The following is a 23404-nucleotide window of genomic DNA, read 5'->3' as shown; positions in this document are numbered from 1 at the left end:
AAAACGTCTATTGTTACTAAAATATGGTTCCTGCTGCCGATAATTTTGACGGTATTGAGAATTGGAATTTTGTCTGTTATTAAAGTTCTGATGGTTGTCGCTCCTAAAACGTCTGTTACTTTTACTATTGAAATTACGTGCCTGATCATAATTGCTGTATGTTTGTTCACCTTGGTTATTATAAGAAAAATTTTTATTTACAAAAGAATAATCAGATTGTTGTACTTCCAAGAGCTGTAACAGATCTCTGAATGCTGAAATATTTTCTTTTTGCTGACCGGTTAGAAGTGAAACTCTTAATGACCGTGGTAACTTAGAGATACATAATTGAATGAGTGCAGATTCACTGTACGGTTCACTTAGGTACTGGTTTTGTTGCACCATGTGCTCAAAAAATTGTGTGACACTGGGAAAATTGGAGTTCTCATAATTTGGTAAACTAATTAATTGATCTTTAATTCCGCGCTGTGTCGTCTTCGACCAATACGCTGATAGAAAAGCATTCTGAAATTCTTCTATTGAATAACATTGTCTCGCGATCGGCCTCATACGAGTTGCCGGTTCGCCTTCCAAAAAACTGCAAATAAATTCAAGTTTATGCGTAACGGGCCAAGTCGGTGGAAAAGCAAAGCTAAATTGTTGAATCCAGTCTAGTGGGTGAATCTGTGTTCTATCATTTTTAAACACTTTAAACTTTCTCACTGACAAAAAATGTTTGTAATCAAAATTATCATCTCTGTGTGATGGAACAGGTTCAGGATTGTAAGAGAATCTTTTGAACTGTGGTTGTTCGGAATCTAAGTCCCGTACTCTCTGTAGATTACTCAAATTATACGCGCTGCGTGAGTCTGACAAATGTTCGCAAAGTGGCGTCTGCTGTGATGTGTTATTAACTGAAATACTTTTTATCTCTGCTACCTCTTGCTGTAAACTTGACAATTTTCTATGTAAGGTGTTATTAGACGAATCGATCTCATTAATTGTCTGCTGTAAATTTTGAAATTCAGGTGTTTGATTAAATGAAACCGGTGAAGTATCGTCTGATTTATTGTCATTAGTACTTTCGATAGCATCAATACGACTGGCCAATTCATCATATTTTTCAGTCAGTATTTTTGCCTGATCATCGGTTTTAGTGTCAGTGGCATTAATCTGTTTTTGCAACTTACGTGTAGTTTCGTTCAGTTTTTTAACATCAGCTTTGACGACATCGGAATCCTGTGTTAGTTCTAATTGTTCGAGTCTGTCGGTCATCGTTTGAAAATCGTTTGTGTATGTGTCTGTTTTCGATTTAAGATCCGAAATTTCGTCACGTAATTCTGTGTTCGACTGTTTGATGGTATTGATTTCGTCGGACACTGTGGCAATATTATTGTCTACATATGCTTTTGCCTTCGCAAACATTTTACGTTTGTCTTCCTGTCTCTGAACAGTGATTGTTTCCATTACTTGACGTTTTACTTTATTTAGATCCTCAATAAATTTGCGGAAACGCGCATCACTGTTTTGTATGTGCAGATTAAAGCGTTCGTCAATCTGAGTGTTCTGTTGTTCGAATTTCGCGTCTATCTTTGCGTCCATTGTGCGCGAAAGTTCTACCGTCATTGCTTTAAACTCGTCCCGTAATTGTGTAGCTTTTTCAGAGCATTGTTTAGCGACTCCGTTAATTTCGTCTCTGAGTGTTTCTGTTGCAGCTGTTTGCAATTCCGTTAATTCCTGAGCAACAGACTTAATTTCTTCGCTACTTTTTCTTGAACAAGCCTCAATTTCCTCGCGTAACTGTTCCTTAGTGTCATGACACTGCGCGGCAACGGCTGTAATTTGTTCACTAAGCTGCCTGGAATTGTTGTCTAATTTTTCATTAAACTGTTTGTTCTGTTCTCTAAGTTGTCTGAAATCTTCACTCTGTTGTCTGACCTGTTCACTAAGTTGTCTGAGATCTTCACTATTATTGTCTTGTTTTTCATTCTATTGTCTGACCTGTTCACTAAGTTGTTTGGATTTTCATCATTGTTGTCTTGTTTTTCATTAAGTTGTTTGAAATCTTTACTAAATTGTTGTTTGAGATCTTTTACTAAATTGTTGTTTGAGATCTTCACTAAGTTGTTTGTTCGTTTGTAGCAACAATGCCATAATTTGATCTAAAATAACATTACCTACTCCATTTTCTGTACTGTTTGACGATGTAATTGCAATTGTCGCGTTTTGTGTGACCATTTGGTCATTCTGTAATTTACAAAAACGTTTATCAGTCGGATGTACACTGTCAGACACTATTTCGGAATTAAATAAATCCGTCGTATTTTCAGTACCCTGTCCATTTTCATTAAAAAATTTTGTCTGTACATTATTTGAATTTTCGAAACCGGGTGTGTTAAGCTGGGTAGCACTCATTACAATAGGGCGCCCCGCGTCATCAATTGTCGTCAGATTAACAGAGGAGACAATTGAGTTCGCTTGTTCATCATTAAGATCTACATCATTAGTAGTTGGAACGCACTGATTGTCAGTGAACGCAGGATTGTCATCATTACACTGCATGTCACAATTACTATCAATCACGTTGTTTAAGTCGGTAATTTCGTTCATAATACCTCGCGATACACTATTCACAGTCTTTCGCGGCATTTTTGCTAAAGTCAAAATTGTTCACAAATGAAATAAGCACAATGCAAAAACAACACACAAATACAACAGAGCAAAGAATTGCCGATGATCTAAGGAAAGAAATTCACAAATTAGTAAAAGCGTTGCGCCATATGCTAATTATATTTAAGCAAATAAGAGCAGATATCTGACTGTTTTTCAAAAGATTCTCAACGAAATACGATCCTGGCAGGGTCGCCAAGTGTAACCTCCCCGCAAAAATGGAAGAGATAATACTCAAATGTAAATCGACATAGAGCTAAGTGTAAGCTCCCCACAAATAAATTTAATGACAATGACAATTAAATGAAAATTAGCAATCTGACCCAAATGTAAGCTGCCCACAAAAATGAAAGTCAATTCAGTGATAATAAAATCTCAGTCACAATGAAAATGCAAATAGACCGATATGTCGATCTTAGGCCCTGTGCAATAATTAAACTCAAATTCTTACCTCAGTAAAACTGCATCTGCTCTTATTTTTCGCCATAGCTTGGAGGAAATGCATCGCAAAATATATTTTTTTTTTGAAGTTAAAGGGAACTTTTGTTTATGGAAATGTAAGGCAAATATTCTTTCAAAAAAGGATTCTTTGTTAAAAATGGTTGGTTTAAAAACAAAATTATTGTTGGGGCGATTCTTGAATAAATTAGTTACAGTTAATTTACATCATTAGCTGAGCGCAATGCTGCTTCATTATCTTATTTAAAAATAATATTCCTCGTCCTGAATCTTGACCAGAATGCCATGTCGACGCTCACACACAACTGCTAACCCGCAACTGAACTGTCTCGTAACTCGACTGCAACTGAACTGCTCTCTCTCGTAACTCAGCTGCAACAGCACTGAACTCTCGCGCGGTCAAGCGCAGACTAGGCTCTCTGGTCAAAGATTTTATCATGCCTCACCATCGCTGCTACATTACATATGTGTTTCAATACTTACATCAAAAAACGACTGGGCAGAACGGGACACTATCCCATCCTCCCCATTCCCTTCCGCTCCCAAAACACATTTCAGGGTAGCAGCTTCTATGGAACATAATAACTGACTCATTGAAATGTAGTATATAACTGACATATAGCGAATGGCTTGCATCTTAAGATCGCATGTCATCTAAGGGTGTTGGATTAACAATTAACGGCTTATCTTGAGTAGAAATTCACCAAAAGTTATATAAATACAACTGGAAACATGAGCGACAACTATTCACTTATATGCCCGTCAACAAACCAAGTGAAAATAGCTGTCGCGCCTTTCCTTCTATTCAGTAACACAGTTACATGTTAGAGATGAGGCAACAAGTCGTGCAGGAAGTATGCAACCATATTATGTAACTGGAACAGTACAGCACACATGCTGAGTAGGGCACTTAATAAAGTGTCATCAGCTGGTGACTGAATTCACAAGCTGGTGACCTTATACTGAGTAACCTATTCAGCATTTGTGCAGTAGAGTGTCAATTGTAGTTGCTTGTCAGTACAGCACTGTCCAATTTAGAAAACAGGACATTTGTGTTGTGCACCACAACCCATTTTTGCACCAAGTTACGTAAATTTAGTTTTACGAGATGACAATTAAAAAGTTACTACCGTTTGTGAATTACTTTATAGATGAATTACGTTCTTTTTGTATTCTGAAACTGTGGTCCCATGATATGCTCAGCATCTTTGTAAAAGTAAGCCGAGAATGAGCAAAGCAACTACAATTACTGTGTTCCAATTTTTTCATGAAGTTTGGTGATGAATGTCAAAATAAAGTGATTAGAACTTGTTTTATTTAATTTTTAGTAATGTACGGTTACCTTACGTGGACTTGAAAGCATGGAAATCTACTGTAAACTGGTAGATAATCAGCGCGCACTTCACCAACAGATTGAAAGGTATACTTGCCGCCTCAGAACAAGTGCATCAGTTACCGTCAGTTATGTTAAAAATACGCAGTCGTTATAAGCTGACATGACGTCACAGACTGCTCACATTTCTCGTGGTGAGCTCGTAGATCCCCTCTATCATTATCTAATATTTCAATACAGTTGATCGAATAATTCCACTAGAATAAAGTGGCCACGTACTTCGTTACTGTTACGGCTGAGTGGATGCATTAACATCGGCAATTTTCCGCTGGTCTCATGTTGTACATGGACGACACGAGAGGCGACACAATGCTAAACACGTGAAACGCATACTGCGACGTAACTCAGAGACGATACCTAAAAACAATAATCACTGATCTTTTATTCGTGGGGGACCACAGTCGTATAGAATTTTTTTAAAGAAATTTGCGCCGTTTGAGTGTTAATTGTTTATTTACTTCACAAAATCGTGATTTCGGCATTTGGAGCCATTCTCAAATTCATGTTCATATGTTAAGATTTGTCTGACTTGTCTGTGACGTGCCATCGTAGAAAAAACATATTTCTGCTCTTACAGACCAGTTGTCGCACAATGAACAATTAACAGTGCAATTTACAATTAACAGTAACATGGCGGAAATTCCTTAAAAAGAAAAACACGCAGAACAAAAAAGAACCTACGTTTCCTCATGAATATAATCGTAGCATAAAACTTTCGAGACACGTTAATCTCAGTGTTTCTAAGGCGACTATTAAGGTTTCAAATAGAGAATGAACTCATGAGCAGCGTCCTACGTACGCTGGGCCATGTAATTGTGTTGGTGCAAAATTGGACACAAGACGTCACTGTTACGTTTACCTTCTGTAGCAAGTGAAAAGTCATGCACTTGGTGACGATTACACAACGCTCTTTTAATTTCAGTTAGTTTTGTAACTTCGTTTCACCAGTGAAGTTTTGTTCTTGTTAATACAGACACAGCTCAAAACTCGAACTTCTGCCCTCTTAAGTCATCGGTGTACGGCAGCAGCGCGATGTTCTCGTTCCAGAAGCCCATGCGCTCTGCGTCCTTGTCGTGTGCAAGTGTGAAGTTGGCTTGCATCAGCATGTAACTGCGAGTCGAGTTGTCGTACGGCTCCCAGATCACAGGGTCTGGCGCTAGAGTGGGATTCCTGTGGAGCAACGAATTTGACGTAGAATATTCAAGAATGTAACACGATTGTTACACTGACATCTACATTTTGATTGTTTAGTATTTTATTTTTCATTTATTTATTAGCAGCTCTTCTGCATGTGACCTGCATCCTTCAAGCTACTAATGGCTGTGTTTCACAGTTGTAACTAACATCCGAAGTTCATTAATAAAATGGTTTCTTTTTATAAATCATCACCGAAACAAGACACCACATTACGCTAAAATATTTAATTATGCAAAAAGGAAAAAAAATAATAAAAGGAAGGGCATCTAGAGAAAGAGACAAGAATGAAACTGAAAAAGGTAAGGAACTGTCTAATGGTTCAAATTGCTCTGAGCACTATGGGACTTAACATCTGAGATCATCAGCTCCTTAGAACTACTTAAACCTAACTAACCTAAGGACTTCGCACACATTCATGCCCGAGGCAGGATTCGAACCTGCGACCGTAGCGGTCGCGCGGTTCCAGACTGAAGCGCCTAGAATCGCTCGGCCACACCGGCCAGCAACTGCCTAATTACAGACAGGTGTTAGGCTAATAAAAAATGTTATAAGTCATGGTAAAAAACGGTAGAAATAGTGAGACATTGGTAGGCATTAGGTGTTAGGCTCATGTTTTTGTTATTTCTTCATCTGTACGTGATGGGGGTCACTGCTTCGACGGCAGTCTATGACTCCGTATCCGTAGCGCTGCAGCACCCACGGCACGCTCCTGTAGACTCGGAAGACGCGGCCTGCTTAATTGTCGCAGATACTCGCACTGGTCTTCACGTTTTTGACAAGTAGGGTGTCATCCACTAGGTATGGCTTCGGACATCTCCTTTCCCCGACGCCGCAGACTCAGTTGACGTGCTCTCTTTCATTCCTGTGATGGAGTGCGTAACAAGCCGGAACTGCTAGGGTAAGCAGCCTATTATACATTTCTGTGTGAAATTTAGCCCAAATTTACCCCCCAATCTATAAAAAAATCTACGTACTACCGAAACTATGTACCCACAAACTGTTATACAACTTAAATTTATACGCCAACATTTGACAAACAGAACCTAATTTGAATAGCACTGTGACTGATGTGAATACAACTTGTTTTCATATTAAATGCACTACTGAAGCAAAACTTTTACCTTGCCCTTATCAATATTTTCACTTACTTCGTGTCTTGACAACATTGTTGCAAATTTATCGAAAGCACAACAGCAAACAGCAGGCAGGCAGTGGCTAAGCTAGATTTCTACTTTTACACAATTTCCAAACAAAATACAAACTGTTGTCACCATACGGTGCAACGTGGTAAAGCGTAATGATAAACCTTCTTTAAAGAACGGGATGGGGAGAGTAACTACTCCTATAAAATGATATACCAAGATAACGATTTTAGAATGAAGTATGTATCCAAAAACACAGAGTGAAACTTCGCGTAATCTTCACACGAAACATTTGTCCGAACAGCGTTGTGCTTAAGAAAGTGAACAATGGTTTAAAAGGGTACAATGTTAACAGTGAACTTCTATAAAATTCAAACAGGTTGATATGTTAATGCACGGTTCAGGGAAATGAGGTGGCGTCTTTCTCATCTCTGAGCAAGTTAAGTAGCTGACAATAATCACTACTAGCTGCGCGGTGCTGCAGTCTTACCTCAAATTATCTTCAAAAATAATAACATTACTCAAAATTTATATACTTTACACCTTCCAATATATGCATCACATTCATCCTTGCTGTCCTTTACAATAAATCTTTTTTCATTTAATAGGTACAATCAAGTCAACACAGCACTACCGAATACGTCTTTCATCTACCACACTTCAATTAAGTAGGTATCATACACTGCAGAGGGGAGGACGGTGCCACTACGAGACCAAAGACTATTTAACAGTAACGTAACTTGCTCTGTCTATGACGTGCACAACGATAACTTACAAAAATCAAAATGATATGCCCACCGTACACTGGTACTGGTCAGGGACGTAGAAATCAAGGCTACTCGTACGTCCTGGGAACATAATGCTAGGCCTTGCCAAGAGTTGGCATTACTTATTTGTTTTTTCACTGTGTCCTCCGGTACTAGGTCTACAGTGACGGTGTACTGTAAAACGTTACTGAGCTTCCTCTCTTAAGCCAGCCGGAGTGACCGTGCGGTTCTAGGCGCTACAGTCTGGGACCGCGCGACCGCTACGGTCGCAAGTTCGAATCCTGCCTCGGGCATGGATGTGTGTGTGATGTCCTTAGGTTAGTTAGGTTTAAGTAGTTGTAAGTTCTAGGGGACTGATGACCTCAGAAGTTAAGTCCCATAGTGCTCAGAGCCATTTCAACCATTTCTTTTCCTCTCTTAAGAGTAAGATGCTTCTCTAGCTCTGTAATGAAATAAGTGTCTTACAGTCAGTTTAGAACAGCTCAAATTCTCTGTAATGTATGGTATCAAAGAAACTACGACCACTTAAACTGCCAGTCTCGGCAGAAATTGTGGATCTACTCGTATACTGTCAGATCAAAAGAATTCGGAAGTCCACATGTAATATGGAACCGACCACTAGATGTCATGAGAAGCGGACCCGCCAATACAAAAGGAGATCGGGAGTATAGTGCAATCAGCAGAGAAGCAGTAACATCAGAATGGGACGATTAGGAGAGATGCGTGACTTCGAACGTGGGCTAGTTACTGGATGTCACCTGAGTAACAGGTTCATCGGGTACGTTTCAAACCTCATAAAGCTGCCCAAGTCGACTATTAGGGATGTTTCTGTGAAACGGAAACGCTATACTAAGACCAGGTAGATATCATACACTGACAGACAGAAAAATGGTTCAAATGGCTCTGAGCACTATGGGACTTAACATCTATGGTCATCAGTCCCCTAGAACTTAGAACTACTTAAACCTAACTAACCTAAGGACATCACACAACACCCAGCCATCACGAGGCAGAGAAAATCCCTGACCCCGCCGGGAATCGAACCCGGGAACCCGGGCGTGGGAAGCGAGAACGCTACCGCACGACCACGAGATGCGGGCTGACAGACAGAGACCTTGAACATTGTGTAGGGTAGTTGTGAAAAATCGCATGAAACGAGAGTAAGGAATCACCCTTGACTTCCAAAGCGATACTAGCGGTCCAGTTAAAACAATGACTTTGCGTAGGGAGTTAAGAAGGATGGGGTACAATGCAGCTCCTCGTTAGACCCACATTTTTGTAGTCAAGCTAAGCAACACACGAGGTGGTGTAAAGAGCGACACCACTGGTAGGTGGATGAATGGAAAAGAGTGCTTTTAGGTGGTGTATCTCGTTATATCTTGCGGTAACCCTCTTGAAGGGCTGGGTTTGGCGGATAGCTGGAGAACGTTACCCGTTATCATGTGTACTGCTAACAATGAAGTACAGTATTACGGTGTGACGGTGTGTTTCTTTGTTAGGGTGTGGTTCCCCTATTGCACTTAAGAAACCGTTAACTGTGGAAGGATATGAACGTAGTTTTCAGTGTAATGTACTGCGCACAGTAGAAGAACAATTCGGAGACTATGGTTATATCATGACGACAATGCACCCTGTCAATTCCAATATCTGTGAGGCAATGACACGTGCACAGTAACGTTTCTAAAATTGTTTGATCCGTCCAGAGTCCCGATCTGAACCGAATGGAAGACCCTCGGCATGAGTTAGAACGTTGAATTCGCTCCAGCCTCCAACGCCCAACGGCTCTCGAGCGAGAATAGGCCACAACTCCTCCAGCCATTCAGACACCTCATTGACAGCGTCCTCAGCGGAGGTGAAGCCGTCACGAAGGCGCAGGATGGACACTCCCCCATGTCCACTACTAAGAGTCCGAATACTTTTGATCAGACTGTGTATGTCTCTCCACAAAATGTACCACTCGTTGCTACTTGCATATAATAGAGAAGTCAAAGTAATTAGAGAATGAGCCTACATATGATAGGAAGAAAGTTGCAGGCGCTTGGAATTACTCCATGAAATGGAGGATGGCAACAGGACTCTCGATTTACGTGTTGAGTAACACGACTAGAGTTTTGAGGGAGCAGCTTTCAAGTACTACAGTTTCATGAGTGGTTTGTTTACAGTGCAAATGCTCATTCCGGGACGAGCGAGAAAGACGAGGCAGAACTCGCGGCGTATCGAGACATCAGAAAGTTAGAAGGCGATAAGTCACTGAAGGTTCTTGACAGGCACGAAGGTTGTTTCCTTATCACGCAGTAGCAGATATTTGAAGACCAGGACAAGGCCGTCCAGAACCTCTTCCTGCAGATACAATCTTTACGTCTTGGAAACAGTTCTTTGTCAACCATCCTGCAGCGCAACCGTACTTTACCAACAGCAAGAGTTCGTGCAGACTCATTACAACATGTCCGTTCAGATATTTGCGGTCAAATATACGAATTTTCGTAAATTGTTTTATAATATGAAGAGCTCATTAAAGTACGCCAGTTGGACAATCAGAACTTCCACATAACGTATCCAAGGAAGGTTTCATGAACACAGGAGCAGGCTGCGCAGTATGCTCAAGAGAAAAGTAATAAATGATTTGTAATTACTCGAAAAGTTATCGTAATGAAGTATAAAAATAAAGAAGAAAATTCCAGCATCAGGAAGAGATACAAAGCGAGTATCCGCAGGTGTTGAGGAAGATTTCACTTTTTTTGTTACAAACTATAAATGACAGGAACACATCGGCTATGTCACTGTATAGAGGAAGGTTTAAAGTTTTGACATAGGAGCGCTATTGTTTGTTGAAATGAAAGAAATCTTACTAATAATACACTCAAAGGGATGTCAAAGAAGTTCAACGCTATTTTTCAGTGTTTTCCGCGATGAGACAGCCCAACAGTTACTCTCACAATAAAAATATAAAGAAAACAGTCAACGTCCCATTGTAGAAACCTGTTGCTGCAAATAACGCGGGTGTCATTTAACGCTACCAGCTGTGATTACAGACGAACAGGCTACACTACGCAACATTTCCGCCACAGCTGAAACCGGACCTTGGCCCCACAAAGTACTTAACGTGTCAGTGTCTACCACAACACGGTGCAAGTGCCGGTTCCATGCCGACCGCTTCGCATTCTGGGTAAGAGCAGCCGCATTCCGCTCCGCCGCAACCAGCTGCGCATCGGTTTTACCGGCCAGCAAGCACCCTATCCCACGAAACGAATGCTGACCGGGGCGCACGACTCAGAAGCCCTTCAATTAGCGGTACATAGGTTTAAACTACCGCGCCACCAGGGGCACGTTATGAACAACATTGCGACATCGTCACCTACACTGATATCCCATACGTGGGTCCCATAAGCTTCAGCTTCGAGTGTTAACTATCACAGACTACCACCACTCTATAAATACCGCCCAACAGTGTGGTTTGCCACGGCTGAAAGTGTTTCCTAGTGATCCGGAATCATAAAAAAATGCGAACATCCTCTGTCATCTGGGCGAACAGGCAGAGATAAGGTTTGAGTCGGAAGAGAGTACCTCAGAACCCAAGGCATGAAACCCAGCCGAACCTAAAGCGCGAAATTCTCATGCTTACCTGTAAATTCCCGAGCACCCAAGAACAAAGAGTAGTTCAAGATCCACAACCAGGGAAGAGGGGGGGATGCTAAGAATCACACCAATATTCAAGAAAGGTAGTAGGAGTAATCCACTAAATTACAGGCGCATATCGCTAACGTCGATATGCAGCAAGATTTTACAACATATATTGTGTTCGAACATTATGAATTACCTCGAAGAAAACGGTCTACTGACACATAGTCAACATTGGTTTAGACAATATCGCTCTTGTGAAACACAACTAGCTCTTTATTCACATGAAGTATTGAGTGCTATTGACAAGGGTTATCAATTCGATTCCGTATTGCTGGATTTCCGGAAGGCTTTTGACACAGTACCACACAAGCGGCTCGTAGTGAAATTGCGTGCTTATGGAATATAGTCTCAGTTATGACTGGATTTGTGATCTCCTGTCAGAGAGGTCACAGTTCGTAGTAATCGACGGAAAGTCATCGAGTAAAACAGAAGTGATTTCTGGCGTTCCCCAAGGTATTGTTATAGACCCTTTGCTGTTCCTTATCTATACAAACGATTTTGGAGACAATCTAAGCAGCCGTCTTCGGTTGTTTTCAGATGACGCTGTCGTTTATCGACTAATAAAGTCATCAGAAGATCAAAACAAACTGCAGAACTATTTAGAAAAAATATCTGAATGGTGCGAAAAGTGGCAGTTGACCGTAAATAATGAAAAGTGTGAGGTCATCCACATGAGCGCTAAAAGAAACTCGTTAAACTTCGGTTACACGATAAATCAGTCTAATCTAAAAGCTGTAAATTCAACTAAATACCCAGGTATTACAATTAAGAACAACTTAAACTGGAAGGAACACAGAAAATGTTGTGGGGAAAGCTAACCAAAGACTGTGTTTTATTGGCAGGACACTTAGAAAATGTAACAGACATACTAAGGAGACTGCCTACACTACGCTTGTCCCTCCTCTTTTAGAATACTGCTGCACGGTGTGGGATCCTTACCAGATAGGACTGACGGAGTACATCGAAAAAGTTCAAAGAAAGGCAGCACGTTTCGTATTATCGCGAAATATCGGAGAGAGTGTCACAGAAATGACATAGGATTTGGGCTGGAAATCATTAAAGGTGTTTCTCGTTGCGACGGAATCTTCTCACGAAATTCCCATCACCAAATTTCTCCTCCGAATGCGAAAATATTTTGTTGACACCGACCTACACGGGGAGGGACGATCACCACAACAAAATAAGGGAAATCAGAGCTCTTACGGAAAGATATAGGTGCTCATTCTTTCCTCGCGCTATACGAGATTGGAAAAATTGGAATAATAGAGAATTGTGAAGGTGGTTCGACGAACCCTCTGCCAGGCACTTGAATGTGATTTGTAGAGTATCCATGTAGATGCAGAATCAAGGAAATCAACACTAAATACTTTTGCAAAGTTTGAAAGGTGTGGTTATGTTTGGTTCGTGGCGACTGTTTTGAAAAATGGTGATTTTAGAGGCCGATATTCACAAACTATTTATTACATTCACAATTTCTATTTATATAATGAAAATTCAAAATTTTTGCTTCTTAGTTTTATAAGTTATTCTCATTTATATTCGTATTTCAATCAAAAATACTTGTATTTCCAGTTTTCTTACATTTAGTACTAGAAAGAAGTATGTTTTCCAATTATCCCACAGACCCAGCCCGATCATTCTTGAAATTATTTTTCGACCGGCCGTTCTAGGGTTAAAGACGGTACAATGCGTCGTTATAACAGAAGACCCACCCGGCCGTCACAAACCTCTCAGCCTGTGTCCAGTGGTTCTGCAGATCGCGAAGAACGCTACTGACGAACTGCTCTAAGCAGGGGTCATGCGATCATGGGACAGTCCGTGGGCCCTCCAGGATCAAACTTGTCTGGAAAAAGGACGATATCATGAAGCCCTGCGGTGATTACGGGGTTCTTAATTCTAGGACAATTCATTACAGATATTCGATTCCTAACACGCATGATTATACTCGTACAATGACGGGAGCCACGGTGTTCAGCGTCATGCACTGTTCCTGCAGATTACAATGCATCCAGACGACGTTGTGAAAACCGCTTTTATTGTCCAGTGGGGAGTGGAAGACCAAGAACTAAGTAGATTAAAAAGGATTTAAGACAGGGGTGCAATATTTCACCTTTACTTTTCAAAATACAGTAGAACCGCTCTAATCCGTCACCTTCGGGACCGGGACTATGGTCGGAACGAAAAAAAAAAGTCGGATTATCCGAAAAATCTAATATTTATTGCAAAAAATATAAAAAAGACATTTATTACAAAAAATTAAACGATTTAAGAACTAAAAGACGTCTACAGTAATATAAAAAGACGTTTTTTACACATTGTTAAACAATATATTAACTAAAATATGTATTAGTTTTAAAAGGAAAAACGACAAACAAATAACAGTACTGTACTGTACTTAATAACGTATAAACGATATATACCGTACACTAAAAATGTTTATTGCACTGTATATAAAAAGATTTTTCACAAAGAAATAAACTACTGTATGTATAAACTAAAAAAATGATTATACTGTATGCATTGTTTTTACAGTAAAAACGAAAACAAATTACTTGGAAAAAAGTCAGTGATACATTTTTGTTTAGCAGATGTTATACTAGATTTAGCTGCAGTGCCCCTCCATTTTTTTATCCACAAAACGTACATTGGAGATGAATTCTGCTCGATGTACTGAAGGGCGATGTCAAAAGCGTTTTTTGCATCGTTGTGTGAAATCCGGGTGGGGGGTTCGTCTTCGCCGTCCGAGTTCTCATTCACAGTTTCCTGGCTAACAGCGATAACAATCTGGTCGTCATTGAGCTCTACAAAAGTGTCACAGTCTTTGTCACATTCGTTGATCCACTCTTCAACTTCATTGACTGGGACGTTCGCCTCCAGAGTTTGTAGATATTTAACGATTTCCATTGCGTCCTTGTTTTGCTCATCTTCAGTATGCTCATTTTCAGTCATAACTTGTGGCCAAAGCTTACGCCACAATTTCCGCAGTGTGTCAGGTTTCAGTTCATCCCATGCTGCAGCGATTGTGTAGATATCATCTTTGATGTTCAGGGATTTCATTGCCTCAAATAAGTTATGACCTCCTCCAGATTTGTCCAAGATTGAGCTGATATCCTTTCTGCGATATCGCCGTTTTAACCATTCGATAACGCCATGATACATTGGTTGGATGAGTGAGGTCACATTAGGAGGCAGAAAGAGTTTTCATATCCCCTTTCACCAAATCTTCCTCAGATGGATGTGATGGTGCGTTATCCAACAGCAGTAGAGCACGAACAGGCAGATTTTTTTGCTTCAAATCTTTTTCGACCGATGGCACAAACTCGTCGAAAAACCAGGATTTAAAAAGGTTGCAGTCCATCCAAGCAGACTTTTGATTGCGCTAATAAACCGGCAAGGAAGATAAGTTTATATTTTTGAATGCCTTTGGCTTCTTAGATTTGTCAATGACGAACAAGGGGAGCTTGTGGGAACCATCTGCGTTGCTACAAGGAATGACTGTTATTCTATCTTTTATAAATTTCGTTCCTACCACGCATTCATTTGAAGCTGCGAGAGTTTTTGTTGGCAACATTTTAAAGTTCAGCCCTGTCTCGTCGATGTTATACACTCGGCAGGGTAACAGTTCCTTTTCTTCTACAATTTCTTGAAACTTAGCAGAAAACTCCTTAGCAGCTGCGGCATCGGCAGGTAGTTTTTCACCGGAAATAGAAACAAATCGGGCACCATGACGAGTTTCCCAACGATTAATCCAGCCTTCACTGGCAGCAAATTTTCTTTCGGCTTCCAGTTTTTTGTGCAAAACTTCGCTTTTTCTTTGAGAATTGGCCCAGATATTGGAGTTCCTTTCCTTCTTTCTTGACAAAACCACATCCACAATGCGTTATCAAGCAGTTCAGGTTTAGGCTTTTTTAATGTTTTGAGATTCTTCAGAGTGGTTTCACCATCAATCGTAACTGTGTAAGATTCAATGTCTTTCCGATTCTTACTCCAATCCTTAATTGTCATAACACTTACATTCAGTTTCTTTGCAATTTTTTGGAGCGATACTCCTTCGTCCAGTCTTTGTAGCACTGCTAATTTTTCATTTAGTGAAAGAGTTACGTGCTTACGTTTGAAACTAGACATGCTGAAAAACAGACAACTGTGCACACAATGAATCTACAGTAATAACTACTGTAGAGAACACGGAATAAAGCAAACAACGACGTTTTTTAAACCCAACAAAGGATAAAACTGCACAATAACGTACAGCATAACAATATGCACAGCGCAACAATGGCCCCACAGGCGTCCAGTCAGTGACAAGTCGGCACAGGCTCGCGAGCCTGAGCGTGGTCGGACTAACCGGAGTGACGGACCATCCAAGGTCGGATTAGAGGGGTTCTACTGTACACATCGAAGAAGCAATGACGGAAATAAAAGAAAGGCTCAGGAGTGGAATTACAATTCATGGTGAAAGGATATCAATGATATGATTCGCTGATGACAGTGTTGTCGTCAGTGAAAGTGAAAAACGATTACATGGTCTGCTGAATGGAATGAACAGTCGAGTACAGACGATGAATTGAGAGTAAATTGAAGAAACACGAAAGTAATGAGGAATAGCAGAAAAGAGAAAAGCCTCGAGAAACTTAACGGAAGATCATCATTGATGGTCACGAAGTAGATGAAGTTAAGGAATTTTTCGACCTAGGACGGACGAAGCATAAAAAGCAGACTGCACTGGCAGGAAGGGCGTTTCTGTCAAGAGAAATCTACTAGTATCAAACAAAGGCCTTAATTTGATGAAGAAATTTCTGAGAATTTACCTTTGGATCACAGCATTGTTTGGTTGTGAAACATGGACTGTGGGAAAACCGGAACAGAAGAGAATCGAAGTATCCGAGACGTGGTGCTCCAGACGGATGTTGAAAACTTAGCGTGACTGATGTGGTAGGGAGTGAGGAGGTTCTGCGCAGAATCGAAAGGAAATGAATATGTGGAAAACACTGGCAAGAAAAAGAGACAGAATGATCGGATCATGTGAAGATATCAGAGAATAACTTCCATGGTACTAGAGAGAGCGGTAGAGAGTAGAAGCTGTAAAGATAGACAGAGATTGGAAATACATCCAGCAAATAATTGAGGACGTATGTTGCAAGTGCTACTCTGAGATGAGGAGGTTGGCACAGGAGAGGAATTAGTGGCTGGCTGCAACACACCTGTCAGAAGACTGCTGATTAAAATAAAAGGTTTTTAGAGTATCTGTATATGCCACATGATATAAAGAATGCAGCCCAAACGCGGCGGAGATTCACTGAATGGCTCTTTTTCCACCTCCCACGCTGCTACACGTATTTATACCATGTTTTCATCTGTTCCAATAACCTCGAAGACCACTCAGTTCATTTAGAGCCGGTCTTAGTCAACCTCCGTGAAGGGGGATGAGAATTATCATTAACGAGGCTAAATCCCAAACAAGTTGAGGTCACTTTCCTGAGCCACACCCAGATGTTGCCTCTACGGGAGACGCAGCACGATTTACGTCGTTTCCTCGGCACATTAAACTTCTTTTACCGTCGTAACCTACCATATGCGGCTACTTCAGTCGCTGCAGACAGACGCGCTTCCCGGAGAGGACAAAAAACGGCAATAAAAAGGTCGACTGGATGGCAAGCAAGAAAAAAGCCTTTCACATATCGAAACAACAACTGTTTAACGCTGTCACCCTAGCGAATGCGCGACTTGCAGCAAACTCTAGTAGCATCGCAGTGGGGGCCACTCCGCAGCAAATCGTCTACGACTTACCGCGTCCGTTTATTCTCCAAGAAACTAATACTTACCTAGTGTAAGTGGTATGCCGTTAATCACGGACTGCTCATGAGCTACGCTGTGCTCAAACATTTTCGAGAAGACACAAAACGCGCAACATAACTGTTTACACCGACCATAAGCTGCTTGTGAACACAATCAAGAAGCCCCATCAAGACGTCACCCCGCGCCGTCTCCGCCACCCAGACCTGATTTTGCATTACACTACTGACGTCTGCCTGTTCTAGGGGCAGACAACGTAATCGCGGATAAGTTCAGTTTCATTACAAAACGACTGCGAACCTATGGCCACAGAATAAGTCAATGATTCTTCCATCGACGAACTCATGACAGGTCAGACGACCAATCTCGAATTGAACCCTAAACCTTATCCAGTACCGAGCTAACACTGCTGTGAAAGACAGAATACAGCCCATCGTGCCATTCAGCACGCAGCGAGGCATTTTCAACAGACTATACATGTCGAGCCACCCACGAAACAGAACGCACGCCTGTCACAGACAGGTTTGTGTGGGATGGGGTTAAGCAAGACTGCAGACACTGGGCACAAGGCTGGTTAGCTCGTCAAGGAAGCAAAACAGGCCGACACCCCCAGCCACAATCCGGACGCTTTACGATACCCAAAGAACGTTTCAAACACGTACATATGACGTAGTAGGATCCCTTTCTCAATCAGAAGGCTTCTTGTACCTGCTTTCGGTCATCGATAGAACATCAAGTTGGGTCGCGGCGGTACTCACCTTCCATATTACAGCAGAAACGAAGGCGCGCGCATTATAGAAGTGTGGATCATGTGCACTGGGATCCCAGAACGTATCACGATGGATCAGGGCCGGCAGTTCAAGTCACTCCTCTTCACAGCCCTGTGCCATCTGTGTGGCATCAATCGCATGCGCACATCTTTCCACCCCCAAAGGAAAACGCTGGTCAAGAGATGACTACGAAGGCAGCTTTGATGTGCCACGGTGGGTCCTGGTCTGAGTCACTACCACGGGTGCTCCTCGGCATTCGATTGGCATATAAAGACGAGATCCATTAGTCACTTTCCGAGCTATCATATGGCGAAACTCTACTGCTTCCCGTGGAATCCGCACAGCCTACGTTCGACACAGCACACACTGACCTGCCGACACCAGTGAACCAAGTTCGTAAACATACTCAGAACATAACAAGTTTGTATGCGTGGCCATCCTCCGCAGCAAGCATATAAATATTTGTTTTGTAAATAAAACTACCTTTTCCTGCTGCTCCTTAATTTATTTGTGTGGGATAAAAAATGGTTCAAATGGCTCTGAGCACTATGGGACTTAACATCTGAGGTCATCTGTCCCCTAGAACTTAGAACTACTTAAACCTAACTAACCTAAGGACATCACACACATCCATTCCCGCGGCAGGATTCGAACCTGCGACAGTAGCGGTGGCGCAGTTCCAGACCGAAGCGCCTAGAACCACTCGGCCACCAGGGCCGGCTATTTATATGGGATAAATAAATTAAGTAGCAGTAGGGAAAGGCCGTTTTATTCACAAAACAAATTCTCAGAGCATGTATGTGCTGCCTCCGTCACCGCACGTCAAGAATGGATCTTTATCACAAGGACCGTTACCAGCGTGAGTTTGTAATGATACGTGATAACACCATACATCCAACCCTCTAGCCACCATACACAGGGTCTCACAAAATGCTGTCCCTCGGCGAACAGACATTCGACGTACTAATGCAAAAATGGTTCAAATGGCTCTGAGCACTATGGGACTGAACGTCTATGGTCATCAGTCCCCTAGAACTTAGAACTACTTAAACCTAACTAACCTAAGAACATCACACAACACCCAGCCATCGCGAGCCAGAGAAAATCCCTGACCCCGCCGGGAATCGAACCCGGGAACCCGGGCGTTGGAAGCGAGAACGCTACCGCACGACCACGAGATGCGGGCCGTACTAATGCGCGGCACACCAACAACAGTGTGCCTCGCAAGGCTCAAACATGTGTGAGCTCTTATTTATTTATTTATTTATATACACGTCTAGTTCCGTAGGACCAAATTGAGGAGCAAATATCCAAGATCTAGAACGTGTCAGTAAATGAAATTACAACATAAAAGTAATAACAGATAAAACAAAATGTTTATGAACCCAAAAAAGTCAAGCCATAAGTTTAAGTAAACGCAATCAACGATATAACATAAGAATCAGCTTAATTTTTCAAGGAACTCCTCAACAGCATAGAAGGAGTGACCCATGAAGAAACTCTTCAGTTTCGATTTGAAAGCGTGTGGATTACTGCTAAGATTTTTGAATTCTTGTGGTAGCTTATTGAAAATTGATGGAGCAGTATACTGCACACCTTTCTGCACGAGTTAAGGTAGTGCGATCCAAATGCAGGTTGGATTTCTGCCGAGTATTAACTGAGTGAAAGCTGCTAATTCTTGGGAATAAGCTGATATTATTGACAAGAAACGACAGTAAAGAATATATATATTGTGAGGCCAATGTCAAAATACCCAGACTAGTGAACAGGGGTTGACAAGAAGTTCTCGAACTTACACCACTTACTGCCCGAACTGCCCGGTTCTGAGCCAAAAATATCCTTTTAGAATGGGAAAAGTTACCCCAAAATATAATACTCTACGACATAACCGAATAGAAATAAGCAAAGTAGACTAATTTTCTTGTCGAATGATCACTTACTTCAGATACCATTCGAACAGTAAAACTGGCAGTAGGACGTGCTGCGTACTACACACAGAATGTTCACACAATCACGTGAAATTGTAAGAAAATTTCTTCTTAGCTTAAATGTTGGTTAATTCGTCAAAGCACTCTCCCTTCATGTGAAACTGCACTTTGTTCTTTTGTGATAGGTTCGTATCGATACGACCAAGTTTCATCGCGTGTGATGATTTTTTTCCCGAGATGAAATGTCCGCATCTTGCATTTCAATTTGAATCAAATCGGGGAAGGCGTCCAGGAGTGGTTGTTTTTGTTAGGGAGTCAAGGTATGCAGGAGAAATATTACTGACACTTTTCTTTTCTTTGAAAAGTTCTGGAGAATGTCTTCAACACTTGATTTACAATGTTGCTCCAATGCGATTTGTGACACAACAGCCTTGGAACACTACTGTCATACGTCCACGGCATAACACTGCTTGCTGGCAACTGACTAGTTGCAAGCACTTCTGTTGTTTACCGTTGTTAGTTCAAGCTGCAACAGTATCTACCGCGCTGACGACGATTTTTTTTTTTGAGTCATCAGTCTTCTGACTGGCTTGATGCGCTCCGCCACGAATTCATCCCCTGTGCCAACTTCATCTCAGAGTAGCACTCGCAACCTACGTCGTCAATTGTTTGCTGGACATATTCCAATTTCTGCCTTCCTCTACAAATTTTACCCTCTACATCTCCATCTAATACCAAAGAAGTTATTCTCTGATGTCTTAACAGGTCTCCTATCATCCTGTCCCTTCTCCTTGTTAGTGTTTTTTCCACCGCGCGGGGTAGCCGCGCGGTCAGCGGCGTCTTGTCACGGTCCGCGCGGCTCCCTCCGTCGGAAGTTCGAGTCTTCCCTCGGGCATGGGTGTGTGTGTTGTCCTCAGCGTATGTTAGTTTAAGTTAGATTAAGTAGTGCGTAAGCTTAGGGACCGATGACCTCAGCAGTTTGGTCCCAAATTTTCAGTGTTTTCCACATACTGCTTTCCTCTTCGACTCAGCGCAGAACCTCCTCATTGCTTACCTGATCAGTCCACCAAATTTTCAACATCCGTCTGGAGCACTACATCTCAAATTCTTCGATTGTCTTCTGTTCCGGTTTTTCCCGGTTTCACTACCATACATTGCTATGCTCCAAATGTACATTCTCAGAAATTTCTTACTTAAATTAAGGCCTATGTTTGATACTAGCAGACTTCCTTGGCCAGGAACGCCCTTTTTGACAGTGCTAGTCTGCTTTTTATGTCCTTGTTGCTCCGTCTGTAATTGGTTATTTTGCTGCCTAGATAGTAGAATCCCTTAATTTCATCTACTTTGTCACCATCAATCCTTATGTTACGGTAGGTTCGTCACTGTTCTCTTTTCCGCTTACTTTCGTGTTTCTTCGATTTAATCTCAGTCCATATTCTGTAGTCATTTGACTGTTCATTCCATTCAACAGATCATGTAATTCTTCTTCACTTTCAAAATGGTGGGTTCAAATGGCTCTGAGCACTATGCGACTTAACTTCTGAGGTCATCAGTCACTAGAACTTAGAACTAATTAAACCTAACTAACCTAAGCACATCACATACATCCATGCCCGAGGCAGGATTCGAACCTGCGACCGGAGCGGTCGCTCGGCTCCAGACTGTAGCGCCTAGAACCGCACGGCCACTCCGGGCGGCTGTCTTCACTTTCACTCAGGGTAGCAATGTCATCAGTGAATCGTATCATTGACATCCTTTCACCTTCAATTGTTATCCCACTCTTGGATCTTTCTTTTATTTCCGTCATTGCTTCTTCGATATGTAGATGGAACACTACGGGCGAAAGACGAAATCCCTTACACCCTTCTTTAATCCGACCACTTCGTTCTTGGTCTTCCACTCTTATTATTCCCTCTTTGATCTTGTACGTATTGTATGTTACCCGTCTTTCCCTATAGCTAACCTCTATATTTCTCAGAGTTTCGAAAATCTAGCACCATTTTTAATTGTGAAAGGCCTTTTCCAGGCCGACAAATCCTATGAACGTGCCTTGATTTTTCCTTAGTTTTGTTTCCGTTACCAACTGCAACGTCCTAATTCCCTCTCTGGTGCGCCTACCTTTCCTAAAGCCTAACTGAGCGTCATCTAACACATCCTCAGTTCTCTTTTCCATTCTTCAGCAAATTATTCTTGTCAGCAACTTGGATACATGATCTGTTTAGCTGATGCTGCGATAATTCTCGCACTTGTCGGCTCTTAGAATCTTCAGAAATGTCTGGATGATATTTTTCCGAAAGTTAAATGGCATATCGTCAGACTCAAACGTCCTACACACCAACGTGAATAGTCGTCTTGTTGTCACTTCCCCCAATGATTTTAGAAATTTTGATGGAATGTTATCTATCCAATCTGTCTTAACTGATTTTAAGCCTTCCAAAGACTTTTTTAAAATTTGATTTTAATACTGCATCCTCTATTTCTTCTATATCGACTCCATTTTCTTCTTCTATCACGTCATCAGATAAGTCCTCTCCCTCAAAGAGGCCTTCAGGCCTTCAATGTACTCTTTCCACCTATCTGCTCTTCCTTCTGCATTTAACAGTGGTATTCAAATTGCACTCTTATCGTCTTTGTTTTTAGTTTCAGCGAAGGTTGTTCTGACGTTACTTAATCCTGGGCCAATCCTTTCGATAATTATTTCTTTTTCAATTTCTTCATATTTTTCATTTACCCATTTCGCCTTAGCTTCCCTGCACTTATTCGTGAATTTCCTTGAACATTTTTGTATTTCCTTTTTTCATCCATCAACTGAAGTTTTGATTCTGTTTCCCATGGTTTCTTCGCCGTTACCTTCCTTATACCGACGGTTTTCTTTGCAACTTCTGTGATTGCCCTCTGTGGAGATGTTCGTTCCTCTTTAAAAATATGAACTGCCTACTGAGCTACTCGTTGTCGCAGTCTCTATAGCCTCAACGAACTTCAAGATTACCTCTTCATTCCTTAGTATTTCCCACTTCTTTGCGCACTGATTCTTTCTGACTAATCTCTTAAACTTCAACCTACGTTTCATGACTACTAAATTGTGATCTGAGTCTACATCTTCTCCTGGATACGCCTTATGATCCAATGACTGATTTCGGTATTTCTGTCTGGAGATGACATACCTAACTGAAATATTTCTGTATCAGCCGGCCTTTTCCTAGTATACCTCTTCCTCTTGTGATTATTGAACAGTCTTTGCTATTACTAACTGATATTTACTGCAGAACTTAATCAATTTTTTCCTCTCTCATCCCTAGTACCAATCCTTCATTCTCCCATAACCCTTTCTTCTGCTCCTTCCCTTACAACAGCATTCCAATGCCCCGTAACTATCAGGTTTTGATCGCCCTTGATGCACTGTATTACCCCTTCAATATCCTCATACACTTTCTCTATCTCTTCGTCTTCTGCTTTCGACGTCGGCATGTATACCTGAAATATCGTTGTCGGTGTTAGTTTGTTGTCGATTCTGATGAGAACAACCATATCACTTAACTGTTCAGAGTAACTCATCCTCTGCCCTACCTTCCCATTCATAAAGAATCCTACTGCCGTTATACTATTTTCTGTCGCTGTTGATGTT

At 41.5% G+C, this 23404-nt stretch overlaps 1 protein-coding gene across 3 annotated transcripts in view; it reads right to left on the bottom strand.

The window, feature by feature from the left end:
• Nucleotides 1-5179: 5179 nt before the first annotated feature.
• The window catches only part of LOC124789342 (acetylcholinesterase-like), a 137105-nt gene continuing 118880 nt past the window's right edge, over nucleotides 5180-23404 (bottom strand). For 2 of the 3 annotated variants that reach the window (XM_047256663.1, XM_047256664.1), the window contains exon 10: nucleotides 5180-5671. In XM_047256663.1, the coding sequence (XP_047112619.1) occupies nucleotides 5482-5671 (190 nt within the window). In that variant the 3' untranslated portion in view covers nucleotides 5180-5481. The remainder of the gene's footprint in view (nucleotides 5672-23404) is intronic. The other variant, XM_047256666.1, reaches the window with a different exon arrangement.

This window comes from Schistocerca piceifrons, chromosome 3 (assembly GCF_021461385.2).
Source record: "Schistocerca piceifrons isolate TAMUIC-IGC-003096 chromosome 3, iqSchPice1.1, whole genome shotgun sequence".
In the NCBI taxonomy this organism is placed as follows: domain Eukaryota; kingdom Metazoa; phylum Arthropoda; class Insecta; order Orthoptera; family Acrididae; genus Schistocerca; species Schistocerca piceifrons.
Note: the sequence above shows the minus strand (reverse complement) of the source record. Positions and strands in the feature narration are given on the sequence as shown.